The sequence below is a fragment of the Carcharhinus amblyrhynchos genome, chromosome 9 (genome assembly GCF_965287045.1).
Source record: "Carcharhinus amblyrhynchos chromosome 9, sCarAmb.v2.hapA, whole genome shotgun sequence".
Classification (NCBI taxonomy): Eukaryota; Metazoa; Chordata; class Chondrichthyes; order Carcharhiniformes; family Carcharhinidae; genus Carcharhinus; species Carcharhinus amblyrhynchos.
In genome coordinates, this window is record NC_137332.1 from 42286338 (window position 1) to 42301547 (window position 15210).

Below are 15210 nucleotides of genomic sequence, written 5' to 3' on the forward strand. Positions count from 1 at the left end.
CTGAAAGACATGGCGGAGGTGATAGTGGATGCCTTGGTGATTATTTTCCAGGCGTCGCTGGATTCCAGGGAAGTGCCGGAAGATTGGAAAACGGCTAATGTTACGCCGTTGCTTAAGAAGGGTGGCAGGCAAAAGGCAGGGAATTATAGGCCGGTTAGTTTAACGTCTGTTGTAGGTAAAATGCTAGAATCCGTCATCAAGGAGGAAATAGCGAGGCTTCTTGAGGGGAATTGCTTGATAGAGCAGATGCAGCATGGTTTCGTTAAGGGGAAGTCGTGTCTGACAAATTTATTGGAGTTCTATGAGGATGCGTCTAGGGCGGTGGATAGAGGAGAGCCGGTGGATGTGGTCTGTCTTGATTTTCAGAAGGCGTTTGACAAGGTACCTCACAAGAGGTTATTGCAGAAGGTAAGGGGGCATGGAGTTGGGGGTAGGGTGTTAGCGTGGATAGCGGATTGGCTGTCAAATAGGAGGCAGAGACTGGGGGTCAATGGGTGCTATTCGGATTGGCGGTTGGTGACTAGTGGAGTGCCCCAGGGGTCGGTGCTGGGGCCTCAGCTATTTACCATTTATATAGATGATCTGGAGGTGGGAACCGAGTGTATGGTGTCGAAATTTGCTGATGACACCAAGATTGGTGGAACGGCAAATTGCGCAGAGGGTGTGGAGAGTCTGCAGAAGGATCTAGATAGGCTGGGCGAATGGGCCAGGAACTGGCAAATGGAATTTAATGTTGGCAAGTGCGAGGTGGTCCACTTTGGTAGGAATAATGGTAGGAAGGACTATTACTTACGTGGCGAAAAACTGCAGCAGGCGACGGTGCAGAGGGACCTTGGGGTCCTTGTGCATGAGTCGCAAAAACCCAGCCTGCAGGTGCAGCAGGTGGTCAGGAAGGCGAATGGGATGCTGGCCTTCATAGCGAGGGGGATTGACTGCAAAAGTAGGGAGGTCTTGCTGCAGCTGTATAGGGCACTGGTGAGGCCGCAGCTGGAGTACTGTGTGCAGTTTTGGTCGCCGCACTTACGCAAGGATATTTTGGCCTTGGAGGGAGTGCAGAGGTGGCTTACTAGGCTGATACCGGAGTTGAGGGGGTTGAGCTATGAGGAGAGGCTGAATAAACTAGGCTTGTACTCGTTAGCGTTTAGAAGAATGAGGGGAGATCTCATTGAGACATATAAGATGATGAATGGGATGGATAGGATAGAGGTGGAGAGACTCTTCCCGCTCAGAAAGGACAGTAGACTAGGGGGCACAGCCTCAAGATAAAGGGGGGGCGGTTTAGAATGGAGTTGAGGAGGAACTTCTTCACTCAAAGGGTGGTGAATCTCTGGGATTCTCTACCCGTTGAAGTGGTGGAGGCTGCCTCGCTAAATATTTTTAAGACGCGGGTTGATGGGTTTTTGATAAGCGAGGGGATTAAGAGTCATGGGGAGAGGGCGGGAAAGTGGAACTGAGCCACGACAGATCAGCCATGATCTTATTGAATGGCGGGGCAGGCTCGAAGGGCTAGATGGCCTACTCCTGCTCCTATTTCTTATGTTCTTATATAGTGTGTTAGCGTTTATTAACAGGGCGTTTGAGTTTAAGAGCTGTGGGGTTATGCTGCAACTGTACCGGACCTTGGTGAGACCACATTTGGAACATTGTGTTCAATTCTAGTCACCTCACTATAAGAAGGATGTGGAAGCATAGGAGAGAGTGCAGAGGAGATTTATCAGGATGCTGCCTGGTTTGGAGGGTAGGTCTAATGAGGAAAGATTGAGGGAGCTGGGACTTTTCTCTTTAGAGTGGAGAAGGATGAGAGGTGACTTAATAGAGGTTTGTAAAATGATGAGGGGGATAGATTGAGTGGATGTGCAGAGAGTATTTCATGCATTTAAACAAAGAATCTTGGAGTGTGAGTAAAGTTTTGGTTAAATTGAGAATTTGTAGGGAGGTTTCATGAAAGTTTTCTTTTAATTGAGTGGATTAATTAAATCACTCAATTTAATTAATTATGGATGGATGTAGTTACTAGAGGACATAACTATAAGATTCATGGTGGGAGATATAGGAGGGATGTCTGAGGTAGATTCTTCACTCAGAGAATGGTTGGGGTGTGGAATGGACTGCCTGCTGTGATAGTGGAGTCGGACACTTTAGGAACTTTCAAGCAGTTGTTGGATAGGCACATGGAGGACACCAGAATTATAGGGAGTGGGATAGCTTGATCTTGGGTTTGGACATAGCTCAGCATAACATTGAGGGCCGAAGGGCCTGTACTGTGCTGTACTGTTCTATGTTAGAGGGGTCAGTTTTTGCACAAAGCGTGCAGGAAGGTGTTTTGACTCAGTATGTAGATAGACCAACTAGAGGTGAGGTTATATTGGATTTGGTGCTGGGAAATGAGCCAGACCAGGTGTTAGACTTGGAAGTTGGTGTGCATTTTGGTGATAGTGACCACAATTCGGTTACGTTCACCTTAGTGATGGAAAGGGATAGACTGGAACCTCGGGACAGTAGTTTTAGCTGGGGGAAGGGTAATTATGAGGCTATTAGGAGAAAATTAGGAAGCATAGATTGGACTAGGAGACTACAGGGGCTGGGAACGTCCAAAATGTGGAGTTTTTTCAAGGAGCAGCTACTGCGAGTCCTTGATATGTATGTCCCTGTCAGGCAAGGAGGTAATGGTTGAGCAAGGGAACCGTGGTGCACTAAAAAAGTTGTTTCGCTGGTTAAAAGGAAAAAGGAGGCTTATGTCAGGATGAGACTTGAGGGCTCAGGTAGTGCACTGGAAAGCTTTAGATTGGCTAGGAGGGAGTTAAAGAGTGAGTTAAGAAGAGCTAAAAGAGGACACGAGAAGACTTTGGCTGATAGGATTAAGGAGAATCCTAAGGCGTTCTATAGATATGTTAAGAACAGAAGATTGGTTTGGGCAAGATTAAGGCCAGTTAGAGACAGCAGTGGGAAGTTATGTGTGGAACCGGAAGAGATTGGAGAGGCATTGAACCAATATTTCTCTTCGGTATTCACACAGGGAGACATAAATGCAGCTGTGGAGAACACTGGGTTACAGAGTTGTAAACTGGATAGTATTGCAGTTGATAAGGAGGATGTGCTAGATATTCTTGAGGGTTTGAAAATAGCTAAGTCCCCTGGGCCGGACGGGATTTACCCTAGGATTCTCTGGGAGGCAAGAGAGGTGATTGCAGAGCCTCTGGCTCTGATCTTCAGGTCGTCGGTCACAGGTATAGTGCCAGAGGATTGGAGGATAGCGAATGTTGTCCTATTGTTTAAGAAGGGGAACAGAGACTTCCCCGGGAATTATAGACCGGTGAGTCTTACTTCTGTAGTGGGCAAAGTTTTAGAAAAAATTATTAGGGATCGGATTTATAGTTATTTCGAGAGTAATGAATTGATTGGAGATAGTCAGTATGGTTTTGTGAAGGGTAGGTCGTGCCTTACTAACCTTATTGAGTTTTTTGAGAAAGTGACCAGAGAGGTGGATGGGGGTAAGGCAGTTGACGTGGTATATATGGACTTTAGTAAGGCATTTGATAAGGTCCACCATGGAAGACTTCTGCAGAAAATGCAGATGCATGGGACTGGGGGTGATTTAGTTAATTGGATCAGGAATTGGCTAGCAGATAGGAGACAGAGGGTGGTGGTTGATGGAAAGTGTTCGTCATGGAGTTCGGATACAAGTGGTGTGCCTCAAGGATCTGTTTTGGGGCCACTGCTGTTTGTAATTTTTATAAATGATCTGGATGAGGGTATAGTTGGGTGGATCAGTAAATTTGCTGATGACACCAAAGTCGGAGGAGTGGTAGATAGTGAAGAGGGGCGTCATAGTTTACAGAGAGACTTGGACAAGTTGCAGAGCTGGGCCGAGAGGTGGCAGATGGAGTTTAATGTGGAAAAGTGTGAGGTAATTCACTTTGGCAGGAATAACAGATGTGTAGAGTATAGGGCTAACGGTAGGACTCTGAATAGTGTTGATGAACAGAGGGATCTAGGTGTATGTGTACATAGATCCCTGAACGTTGGGAATCAAGTTGATAAGGTAGTTAGGAAGGCATACGGTGTCTTGGCGTTTTTTGGTAGGGGGATTTAATTTAGGAGCCGCAACGTCATGTTGCAACTGTACAAAACTCTGGTGCGGCCGCACTTGGAGTATTCTGTGCAGTTCTGGTCCCCACATTAGAGGAAGGATGTGGAGGCATTGGAGAGGGTGCAGAGAAGGTTTACCAGGATGTTGCCTGGTATGGAGGGAAGGTCCTATGAGGAGAGACTGAGGGATTTGGGGTTGTTTTCGTTAGAAAGAAGGCAGCTAAGAGGGGACCTTATTGAAACATATAAGATGATTAGAGGTTTAGATAGGGTGGACAGTGATCGCCTTTTTCCTCGGATGGAGAAAGCTAGCATGAGGGGGCATAGCTTTAAATTAAGGGGTGGTAGATATAGGACGGATGTCAGAGGTATGTTCTTTACCCAGAGGGTGGTGAGGGATTGGAATGCCCTGCCTGCTGCAGTTGTAGATGCGCCTAGTTTGGGGGCGTTTAAGAGATCTGTGGATAGGTTTATGGATGGAAAGGGATTGGCTTAGGTTAGAGGGTCATTGCTTTTTTAACTGGTCGGCGCAACATCGTGGGCCGAAGGGCCTGTTCTGCGCTGTTATGTTCTATGTTCTAAAGCCTATTCTCCCATTAGATCTAATATTCCTTATATCAGGGTATCCCAAACTGCGATAAGGGGGCTTTCCCCATTATTTTGTCTGCTGTTAAGCCATGATTCAGAGGTTTAAAAGTTCTGATAATGTATTGGAAATAATTTTTTTTATATATATATTTCAGCTATAATGAAATTCCTTTAATTCATGTTTGGCATCCATGACCAGTAACAACGGTGGAGCTGAGTTTAATGCTTTAGTAAGGTGGGACACTGGATGCAAATCAATATCCACCAATCCCTAGTATTGCATATTAACAATCTCCTGTGCTGCATAACTTTGCCACATTGTGAGTTTTCTTTTAACTAGGAGATACCCTTCAGTAAACTTAGTAAATCTTGCAAAATGTTTCTAAGTCTATTCTACTTAACCTGTGGGTACAGCCTCTGCAGATCTAAGATTTTCATTTAACAATTTATTTTTCTTCTTTTAAAGGACTGGTTACTCCTACAAAGTGGCGGTGGCCCTTTCCTTATTCCTTGGATGGCTTGGAGCAGACCGATTCTACTTGGGATATCCTGCACTGGGCAAGTATAATTCAAATGTTTTCACAAGGGTGCAAGGACATCCAGGAATTGAATGTATCTGTAAAACATTTGGCACATAAGCCAAATGACAGTTGATAGCTTTTTCTGTAGACCATATGGAAACTGATCAAAAGATAAGAATTTCAAGATTTATTATTATTATGACACTATCTAATCCAGTTGAGTTTGGAACTTTAATTTTATGCTAGTCTACTTGAGCAATGGAGAAAATAAATAATGAAACGTGTATAGTTTGCATTAGAATATATCATGAGTGTTTCCGTGACATTGTATCATTATGAGATATATTCCAAGATGAAATATCCAGGAAACAAAATGATTCATAGTTACATTGCTACTGAATACTGCAGCACAGGCTTGTAATCATGAGACTCCATCACAGAGAATTAATTTTGATTCATTTTATAACTTCCTATTGTTCAAGCTAATAAGCAAGACTTAAAATGAAAATTTAGCAACCTGTTTAGATTTTCATTTTGCGTAAATACTGTAAAAGGATATTAATTGGTATTATTGTTAATGTGGTGATCATAGCTATATTTTAGAGAATTAGAATTGAATGTGCATTTATAATAATAAATCTAAATCCTAAAGCAAATGTAGAAAAATCTTTATATTGACTGAAAAGATTAAATGTGCATTGTGTTGAAAGTGGGGACACTAAGAAGGATAACTACTGCAAAAGTAGGTTTGGTATTTGGTTTCTGAGAGCCATTCTTTCAGTAAGTTTCAGTAAGTTGATGGTTGCACTGTAATGGCTGATTCAAATCAGCATTTGCAAATTTCATACAATCAGTCAGCCACATCAGCTAAGCAAACAGAATAGCAGACTTATCATTTTTTATTTTGACTTGTTTATTTGATGACAACTTTTAATGGATGAATTATTTCCTGAGCAGATAATTCAAATACTTAAAATGCCCAAAAATATTTATACATGGTTTTGTGATTAAAATAAATGTTATGTGATCTGGATAAGTAGTCTGAACATATCCTTAAAGATTATGCCTGTCCAGTAGTTATGATTGTGGCAACAACCCAGAAGTCTCGAGATAAGTTACTGAGAGATCTGATAAACTGTGGCTATTATCAGCAAAGGAAACCTGGCTCCCCAATACAATTCTCACTTGCCCCTTAATATGTGGTGACTCTTGATGCCCAATTAGTAGCAAGCTGTGCCTTCATTTATTCGTTCATGGAATGTGGGCACCAGTGGCTAGACCAGCATTTGTTGCCCATCCCTAATTTCCCAGCTTCTGACCTACTCATGTAGCCACTGTATTCATGTGATTAGTCTGATTCAGTTTCATGTCAACAGTAGCCCTCAGGATGTTGATACTGTGGAATTTAGTTATGGTAACACCATTGAATATCAGGGGAGGGTAGTTAGATTATGTCATATTGGAGATGGTCATTGCCTGGCCCTTCAATGCATGAATGTTATCAGCCTGGGCCTGAATGTTGTCCACGTTTTGTTGCATAAGAAAAAGGCTGCTTCAACATCTGAGAAGTCACAAATGATGCTGAGCAATGTGCAATCACCAGCAAACACCCCACTTCTAACCTTACAATGGAGAGAAGGCCATTGATGAAGCAGCTGAATATGAGTGGGACTTTAAAGGAATTTGCGCAGTGATGTTCTGAAACTGAGTGAATTGACCTCCAACAACCACAACCATCTTCTTTTATCTGTGATATGACTTAAACAATGGAGAGTTTTCCCCTTGATTCTCATTGACTCCTTGAACTCCTTGTTGCCACACTCAGTTGGATAAATGCTGTCTTGATGTCAAGGGCAGTCACTCTCACCTCACCCCTGGAGTTCAATGCCTTTGTCCATATTTGAGCCAAGCCTATAGTGAAGTGTGGAGCTGAGTGGCCCGAGTGGAATCCAAACTGAGTGTCAGTGAGCAGGTTAGTTCTGAGTAAGTGCCACTTGATAGTATTGTCAACAATCCCTTCCATCACTTTCCTGATGATCAAGGGTATATTAATAGGGCAGGAATTGGCTGGGGTAGATTTGCCCTGCTTTTGTGGACAAGATAATTTTCAACATTGCTGACTAAATGGCAATTTATAAATATACTATAGCAGCTTGGCTGAGGGTGTGGCTAGTTCTGGAATGCAAGTCTTGAATATTACTGCTGGAATGTTGTCAGTGCTCCGAGCCTTTGCAGAATCCTATCCCTTGAGCTGTTTCTTGATATCATGTTGGAGTGAATTAAGTTTATTGAAGTCTAGTTTCTGTGATGCAGGGAACTTGAAAAGGAGGCCAAAATGGTTGAAGATATCTGTCTGGAGATGGTTGCGAATGTATTAGCCTTCTCTTTTGCAATGTTATACTTGGCTTCCCCACAGTTGATTATATTTGTGGACCTGCCTCCTTCTGCTAGTTGTTTAATTGCCCAACAACATCCATAGCTAAATGTGGCAGGACTACAGAGCTCAGATCTGATCCATTGGTCGTGGGATCTCTTGGCTTTATCTATCATGTGCCACTTCTGCCGTTTGACTAGCAATGAACTCTTTGTAGGACCTCATTTTTATCCTTTTTAGTGGACATAATGCCATGTTAATTCAGGCCACTGTTACCTTATTTATTGGTTCTAGCTGTTGTTGGGTTAATTTAATTGGTCTTTCATTACATGTATTAATGACAACAAACAGTTCACAAGGACAGTTTATGCAAGCCAGTTGCGCCCTTACTAATCTTGATCAGAGTGTGACAGTGAGCTCTGTTCTTGAGCTAGACTTTACAGACTATGATGTCTTGTAGCTTATCAAATGTTAGAAGATTCCTTTATCCAAACACTTTCTGCTAACTCTGTATTTTTGTAGAAACATTTCAGTTTATACAGTATTAATTTAAAATGAAGTGTTTCCCTTTTCTGTCTGCTAACTCACAAAACTTCTGCTGTCTTATTCATTGATTTGTATGGAAACCCACAACCTGACCTCAAAATGGCTTCCTCTTCCCCAAGGGAATTTGAAACACCTTGCGTCCAGGTGAAGATGCCGATTAGCTATCTTTAGCCCAACTCCTTTTCGTTACACTGTTTATAACCCAATATCAACTACACCTTTCTGGGACTTAGGAAGACTCAGAGTCTATTCATTGCAAGCTCAGAAACTACTGCAATTGTCTCCAAATATAAATACCTTACCTGCAAGTATAAATACATTGCACCTTCTTCTCAAGTTAATATCTAAGCTTTCTGTTGATTGTTAACAATCAAACCTTGCTGTCAGGTAGGCTTTGAAACAAGTCACATGACTCCCTCTTCCCTTAATTTACCATAAGTTTAAAGATTCAGTACCAAACCTCATAATTTTAACAGGAAACACTGCTGTGGAAATCAAGCAGCTAAATTGTGCACAGCGAACTTCCAGAAACGGTAGCATGGAAATAACCAGATAATCCTTTCTTTGTAATATTGATTGACAAATAAATATTAGCCAAGACACAAAAGATAATTCCTGTGCTCTTCTACAAAATAGTATCATTGCATCTTTTGGATAGCTGTAATTGGTTACTTAAAATGTTTAAATTGCCTTCAACATAGTATGGGACTTTTTTTGCAAATATAGTATGCCCGCAATAAGATTTCCAGTAGGTATTGACATGTTAACAATTTTTATTTCCCCTTGCTGTAACTATTAAAAATACCATTGCTTCTGTTTGATCACATTTTCTGAAAAACATATTTTGGGATCATTAAATTCTTGCTGCTGAGTAATATATGTCTTTCAACTGTACTATACTTATATACAAACTATATCTTGTGGGCACATTTTCTTCTCCATCAGCAAATTTTGAAAACAAGAATCCATCTCATTTTAAGAGTTCTGACATGTCATTTTAGTGGCATCGAACAATTCAAAGTAACTACTTCTGCATTCAGGTAGGGAGAGGACATTGCAACCCTGCCTTCTACATAAAATACACAAGAGTTTCTCAAAAGTTATCCCTGTACTAAAGCTCACAGAGCGGTCAACCACATCATCTCTCAGTTCAAGTAACATATAAATGGGATGCCCAGTAAGAAGTCTCTCAACATCAACAGTGTTGGACTTAAACCTAGTGTTGTGAGATGTCTTACTGTGCCCACCTCAGTCCAACACTGACATCCCCACACCATGGCTACCATCGACACCGCAAACCGTCAGCTCAAAGTGGAAAGGATCTCCAAGAAGATCACACGTATCAACACAGACATCAAGTGTTGGACTTTAATCTGATGTTGTGAGACATCCTACTATAAATGAGATAGACAACAGTATTTTACACTAGGTTCAGTTGGGACACAAATTACTCAAAGACTAATATATGTTTAAGTATTGTTTTATCTACTACAGTAAGCAACTTGACGAATCACCTGACATTGACTTGGGCAGCAGACATAAAAAGTTACAATTTGCCCATTTGATCCTGCAAAGACCTCTTACTGATTTGGGGATTTATGCCAAAATATGGAGAGATGTCCCATAGATGAATCAAGCAATTGACAGATTCACTTATACCTTGCGTGCACGTTTCCAGAAACATTTATCACTATTCCTGGGTGAGTCATAAGAACATAAGAAATAGGAGCAGGAGTAGGCCATCTAGCCCTTCGAGCCTGCCCCGCCATTCAATAAGATCATGGCTGATCTGAAGTGGATCAGTTTCACTTTCCCGCTTTCTCCCCATAACCCTTAATTCCCTTGTCTATCAAAAATCTATCTACTCGTGACTTAAATATATTTAGCGAGATAGCCTCCACCACTTCAACGGGTAGAGGATTCCAGAGATTCACCACCCTTTGAGTGAAGAAGTTCCTCCTCAACTATGTTCTAAACTGCCCTGCCCCACCCCATCTTGAGGCTGTGCCCTCTAGTCCTGCTATCCTTTCTAAGCGGGAAGAATCTCTCTACCTCTACCCTATCCATCCCCTTCATTATCTTATACGTCTCAATAAGACCCCCCCTCATCCTTCTAAACTCCAACGAGTACAGACCCAGTCTATTTAGTCTCTCCTCATAGTCCAACCCCCTCATCTCCGGTATCAGCCCAGTGAACTTCCTCTGCACTCCCTCCAAGGCCAATATATCCTTGTGCAAGTGCGGCGACCAAAACTGCACACAGTACTCCAGCTGTGGCTTCACCAGTACCCTGTACAGTTGCAGCAAGAGTCCTGTCCCATCAGCAGACTAAAAAGTCTGACAACACCAGGTTTAAGTCCAACCTGGTGTTGTCAGTATTTTCACTCAGTTTACCCCAATCCAACGCCAGCATATCCACACCATCAGCAGACCATCAGTGGTATAGAGTGAGGAGGATGTGATTGGGAGTCTGCAGCGTTGATTCCAAACTCCATGAAGCTTGAACATCTGATCAGACATAGGCAAGGCAACTTCTTGCTGATTATCATCTACACCCTCCTTCAGCTAATGAGTCAATACTCCGCCAAACCCACTTGCACTGGTCACAGTGCTCTGGGCAGGGAATGTCAATGTCTGTTATCAAGAGCTTCTCATTATATTTACTCTCAGATAGCTCATTCTTCATCATCTTTAATGTGTACAAATCTAATCTGCCACGGTTGGCTTTCTGAGAAATTTCTCTTAAGCCTGATATTATTGAGGTCACTCTTCCCAAGGTTCTTACCTACCAAATCTGTTTCATTAATTGTAAACAAATTTAACAACATCTCCACTGCCATAAGCCGACCGACACACTTGAGGTTCACCCAGTGAGAAGCGGTCTGCAGGGATTTCTAAACCTGCTGCTCAACCTGGACCTAGGTCCCAAGGAGCAGACTGACTCACTGTAAGCTGCAGGCACAGCTCTTCTGTTTGGTACACAAAGGGTGTACAGAGATGGGAAACTGGCGTTCAGATGAATTGCCACACAGGCCTAATTATAATGTAGTTGATTTCTTAGGAAGAAGTCATTAACTTGGTGAATAGTAGAGTCATATAAAAACAAACAGCAAATGCTCAAAATACTGATCAGCATTATGCTGTTTTTATTGAAGTTTTCCAGCATCCATCCATCCAGCTTTTGGATGCTGCCTGTGGACTTCCAGAAAACATTCGATCAAATTCTGCACAAAGATTTATTAGGAAAAATGAAGTTTTGCAGAATTGGAGATATCCTGGTGACTGGCGATTAAACAAGGGAGATGCTAATAAAGTACGGATATAAGGTTTGTTGTTTGGTTCTTCGTGATAAATAGTGTTCCCCAGTAATTATTCAGAGGCCTCAGCTTTTCACCATAAATGTAATGCCTTCGTTAAAGACAGTTTTAAATCCAAGCGTGCAGATGAGATTAGGTTTGGAGGCACAATAAGCTCTATGATTGGAAGCAGGAGGTCACAAAGAATCATAGATAAATTAAGCGATTGGACAAAATCATGACAGATGGGAGTTCAAAGTAAAGCAGCTTGAGGTAATCGCCTTTGAATCTGAAAAGTGCAAATCAGAATATTTACTTCAAAATCAAAATACTGAAATCTAAAATCAAAACAGAAAATCTGGAAGTACACAGCAGCATCTGTGGAGAGTGTTAACGTTTCAGGTCAGAACCAATGACCTGATGTTTGGATGAAAGGTCATGACAATAGATAATGTCAAAACTGCCGAATTGTTGTTATTTCTCTTCCTGCACCTAATGGTGCAGAGGACAAATTTTTGTCTATTTCCATAGTGAGGTTTTTCCTGGAAAAGATCACTAGCATGTTGCCAGAGGCTTATAGCTTCATGATGACTTGCCTTCTCAACCTTGCCCCTCGCCCAAGGTGTGGAGATCCTCAGGTTAAATCACCGCCAGTCAGCTCTCCTCCTCAAATAGACAGCAGCCTATGATCATCTGGGAATATGGCAACTTTGCTTACTTTACTATAGATTATGGGGTGCCACTCCACATCAAGCATGGCTGACAAGAACGCTCTCTTCTTTGCATCTGCCACTGGCTTGTTGAAAGGATTTTGCAAGTTAATAATCAACCTGTTGACCACGTTATGAATCTGCCTTCCTTGGCTATCATGTCATAGGGTGGGACTCGAACTCAGAGTTTCTAGCTCAGAGCCAGTGGTGCTATCCACTGCACCACAAGATCTCCCTGATCCATTGTGTTTCTAGCATTTTCTGTTTTTATTTACTTAATGGTGAGAGACTAGAAGCTATGAATAAATAATGGCATTTGGATGTCCTGGTTCATATGTCATACGCCCATGGGTAAAATAAGTAGACAGAGCTAATGGACTGCTGGCCTTTGTCTCAAGATGCCTGAAATTCAGATGACAAAGTTATGCTTCAGCTTCAGTTGTACAAAGTCAGGCCCCAAATGGAATACTTTGTTCTGTTTTGATTATCAAATCTCAGGTGATAAGTTGGCTTTGCAAGAGGCATAATGCAAGTTCACCAGAATTGCATAAGGACTGAAAGGGTTATACTAGGACTCTATATATAAGTTTAATTTGTAATCTTTGACTTTAGAAGGTTGAAAATGATCTAATTGCGATTTCTAAAATGATAAAGGTATTAGGTTGGATAGGTGCAGAGAAATTATTTCCTGTTGGGGGAGTCCAAAACAAGAGGGCACAATAATTGCAGCTAAACCTGTTTTAGAAATGAAATCAGGAAGCGTTTTTTCACACAATGGGTATTAAAACCAGGATTGATAGATTTTAGATCTAATTAAAGGGTGAAAAATTCCCAGTGGCCCAAGGGGATGATTGATCTGCCCTTGCTGCTGTGTTCCTATGAAGTGTGGATAATAAGAATCTTCCAGAACAATAGTTTTTTTTTAATTGCTATTGATTTCTCTCAACTGACTACAGATTCCCTCTGGCCTTTCCTAAATTTGGAAATCTGTAGTAAACCCTACACATGTAACAAGCTCTGTTTTAACTTTGAGCTCCAGTCATTTTGACTCTGTGCCACATTTTGGCCAAATGAAACCCCTTTATAGAATGTTTTACCAATTTTGTACCCTGCTATTCTAATTTATTCCATTGTTCTTTATCTACACAAATTGATTTTCAATCCTTGTTCAGGTTTCAAAAAGGGGTATTGATGCTCTTAAGTCTAGATCTTCCTTTAAAGTACCATGACAATATTATTTCCAGCTGATAATTAACATGGAGGTCATTTACCTTTTATGCACAGTTTTACAAAGACGCTTGGTTATGTAAATTATCCAGAATTATATACCAAATCAGACTAGTATGAACAGTTTCCTTGAACAGTGTGTGTTGGAGCCGATGAGGGAGCGAGCTATCTTGCATCTGGTGTTATGTAATGAGGCGGGTAGAATTAGGGACCTTGTGGTGAAGGATCCTCTTGGGGAGAGTGATCATTGTATGGTGGAGTTTCTGGTGCAGATGGAGGAGGAGAAAGTAGGTTCCCAGACACGTGTCCTTTGTTTGAACAGAGGGGAGTACGGTAGGATGAGAGAAGAATTGGCGAATGTTGACTGGGGGAGCGCGTTGGAAGGTAGGTCTGCTGAGGAGCAGTGGAGGATCTTTCAGGAGATCTTTCTTGGTGCTCAGCAGAAATTTATTCCGATGGTTAAAAAGGACCGTAGGAGGAGAGGCAATAAGCCGTGGATAATGAAGGAGGTGAAGGAAAGTGTTAAATTAAAAGCGGAGGCGTTTAGAGTAGCTAAGAGTAGTGGGCGAGAAGAGGATTGGGAGAGGTTTAAATGTCAACAAAGATTGACAAAGAAGTTGATAAAGAAGGGTAGGAGAAACTATGAAGCTGGGCTAACGTAGCAAGAGTTTTATAAATATATAAAAAAGAAGAGGCTGGCTAGGGTGAACGTTGGACCCTTAGAGGACGAGAGGGGGGACTTAGTGGTAGGGGATGGGGAAATGGCCGAGGTCTTGAATAACTTTTTTGTTTCGGTCTTCACGGAGGAGGACGTGAATAATTTGCCGGGTGTTAGCGATGGAAAGGTGGTAGGACTGGAGGGTCTCAATGACATTATTGTTACTAGAGAGGCGGTGCTCGACAGACTGGAGGGACTGATTGTGGACAAGTCACCAGGACCGGATGGAATGCATCCGAGGGTTCTGAAAGAAATGGCGGAGGTGATAGTGGATGCCTTAGTGGTTATTTTCCAAACGTCGCTGGATTCCGGGGAAGTGCCAGAAAATTGGAAAATGGCTAATGTTACGCCATTGTTTAAGAAGGGTGGCAGGCAAAAGGCAGGGAATTATAGGCCGGTTAGTTTAACGTCTGTTGTAGGTAAAATGTTAGACTCCATCATCAAGGAGAGAATAGCGAGGCATCTTGAGGGGAATTGCTTGATAGAGCAGATGCAGCACGGTTTCGTTAAGGGGAAGTCATGTCTGACAAATTTATTCGAGTTCTATGAGGATGTGTCTAGGGCGGTGGATAAAGGAGAGCCGGTGGATGTGGTTTTTCTTGATTTTCAGAAGGCATTTGACAAGGTACCTTACAAGAGGTTATTGCAGAAGGTCAGGGGGCATGGAGTTGGGGGTAGGGTGTTAGCGTGGATAGAGGATTGGTTGTCAGATAGGAGGCAGAGAGTGGCGGTCAATGGGTGCTATTCGGATTGGCGGATCGTGACTAGTGGAGTGCCCCAGGGGTCGGTGCTGGGGCCTCAGCTATTTACCATTTATATAGATGATCTGGAGGAGGGAACCGAGTGTATGGTGTCGAAATTTGCTGATGACACCAAGATTGGTGGAACGGCAAATTGCGCGGAGGGTGTGGAGAGTCTGCAGAAGGATCTAGATAGGCTGGGTGAATGGGCCAAGAACTGGCAAATGGAATTTAATGTTGGCAAGTGCGAGGTGGTCCACTTTGGTAGGAATAATGGTAGGAAGGACTATTACTTACGTGGCGAAAAACCGCAGCATGCGACGGTGCAGAGGGACCTCGGGGTCCTTGTGCATGAGTCGCAAAAACCCAGCCTGCAGGTGCAGCAGGTGGTCAGGAAGGCG

General features: G+C 42.4%; 1 protein-coding gene across 1 annotated transcript in view; it reads left to right on the forward strand.

Annotated features, from left to right (window-relative positions):
• Positions 1 to 15210, forward strand: part of tm2d1 (TM2 domain containing 1) — a 92352-nt gene that overhangs the window by 22041 nt on the left and 55101 nt on the right. Inside the window, exon 4 of the mRNA XM_080195518.1 lies at positions 5144 to 5235. Coding sequence (XP_080051644.1) covers positions 5144 to 5235 — 92 coding nt within the window. The remainder of the gene's footprint in view (positions 1 to 5143; positions 5236 to 15210) is intronic.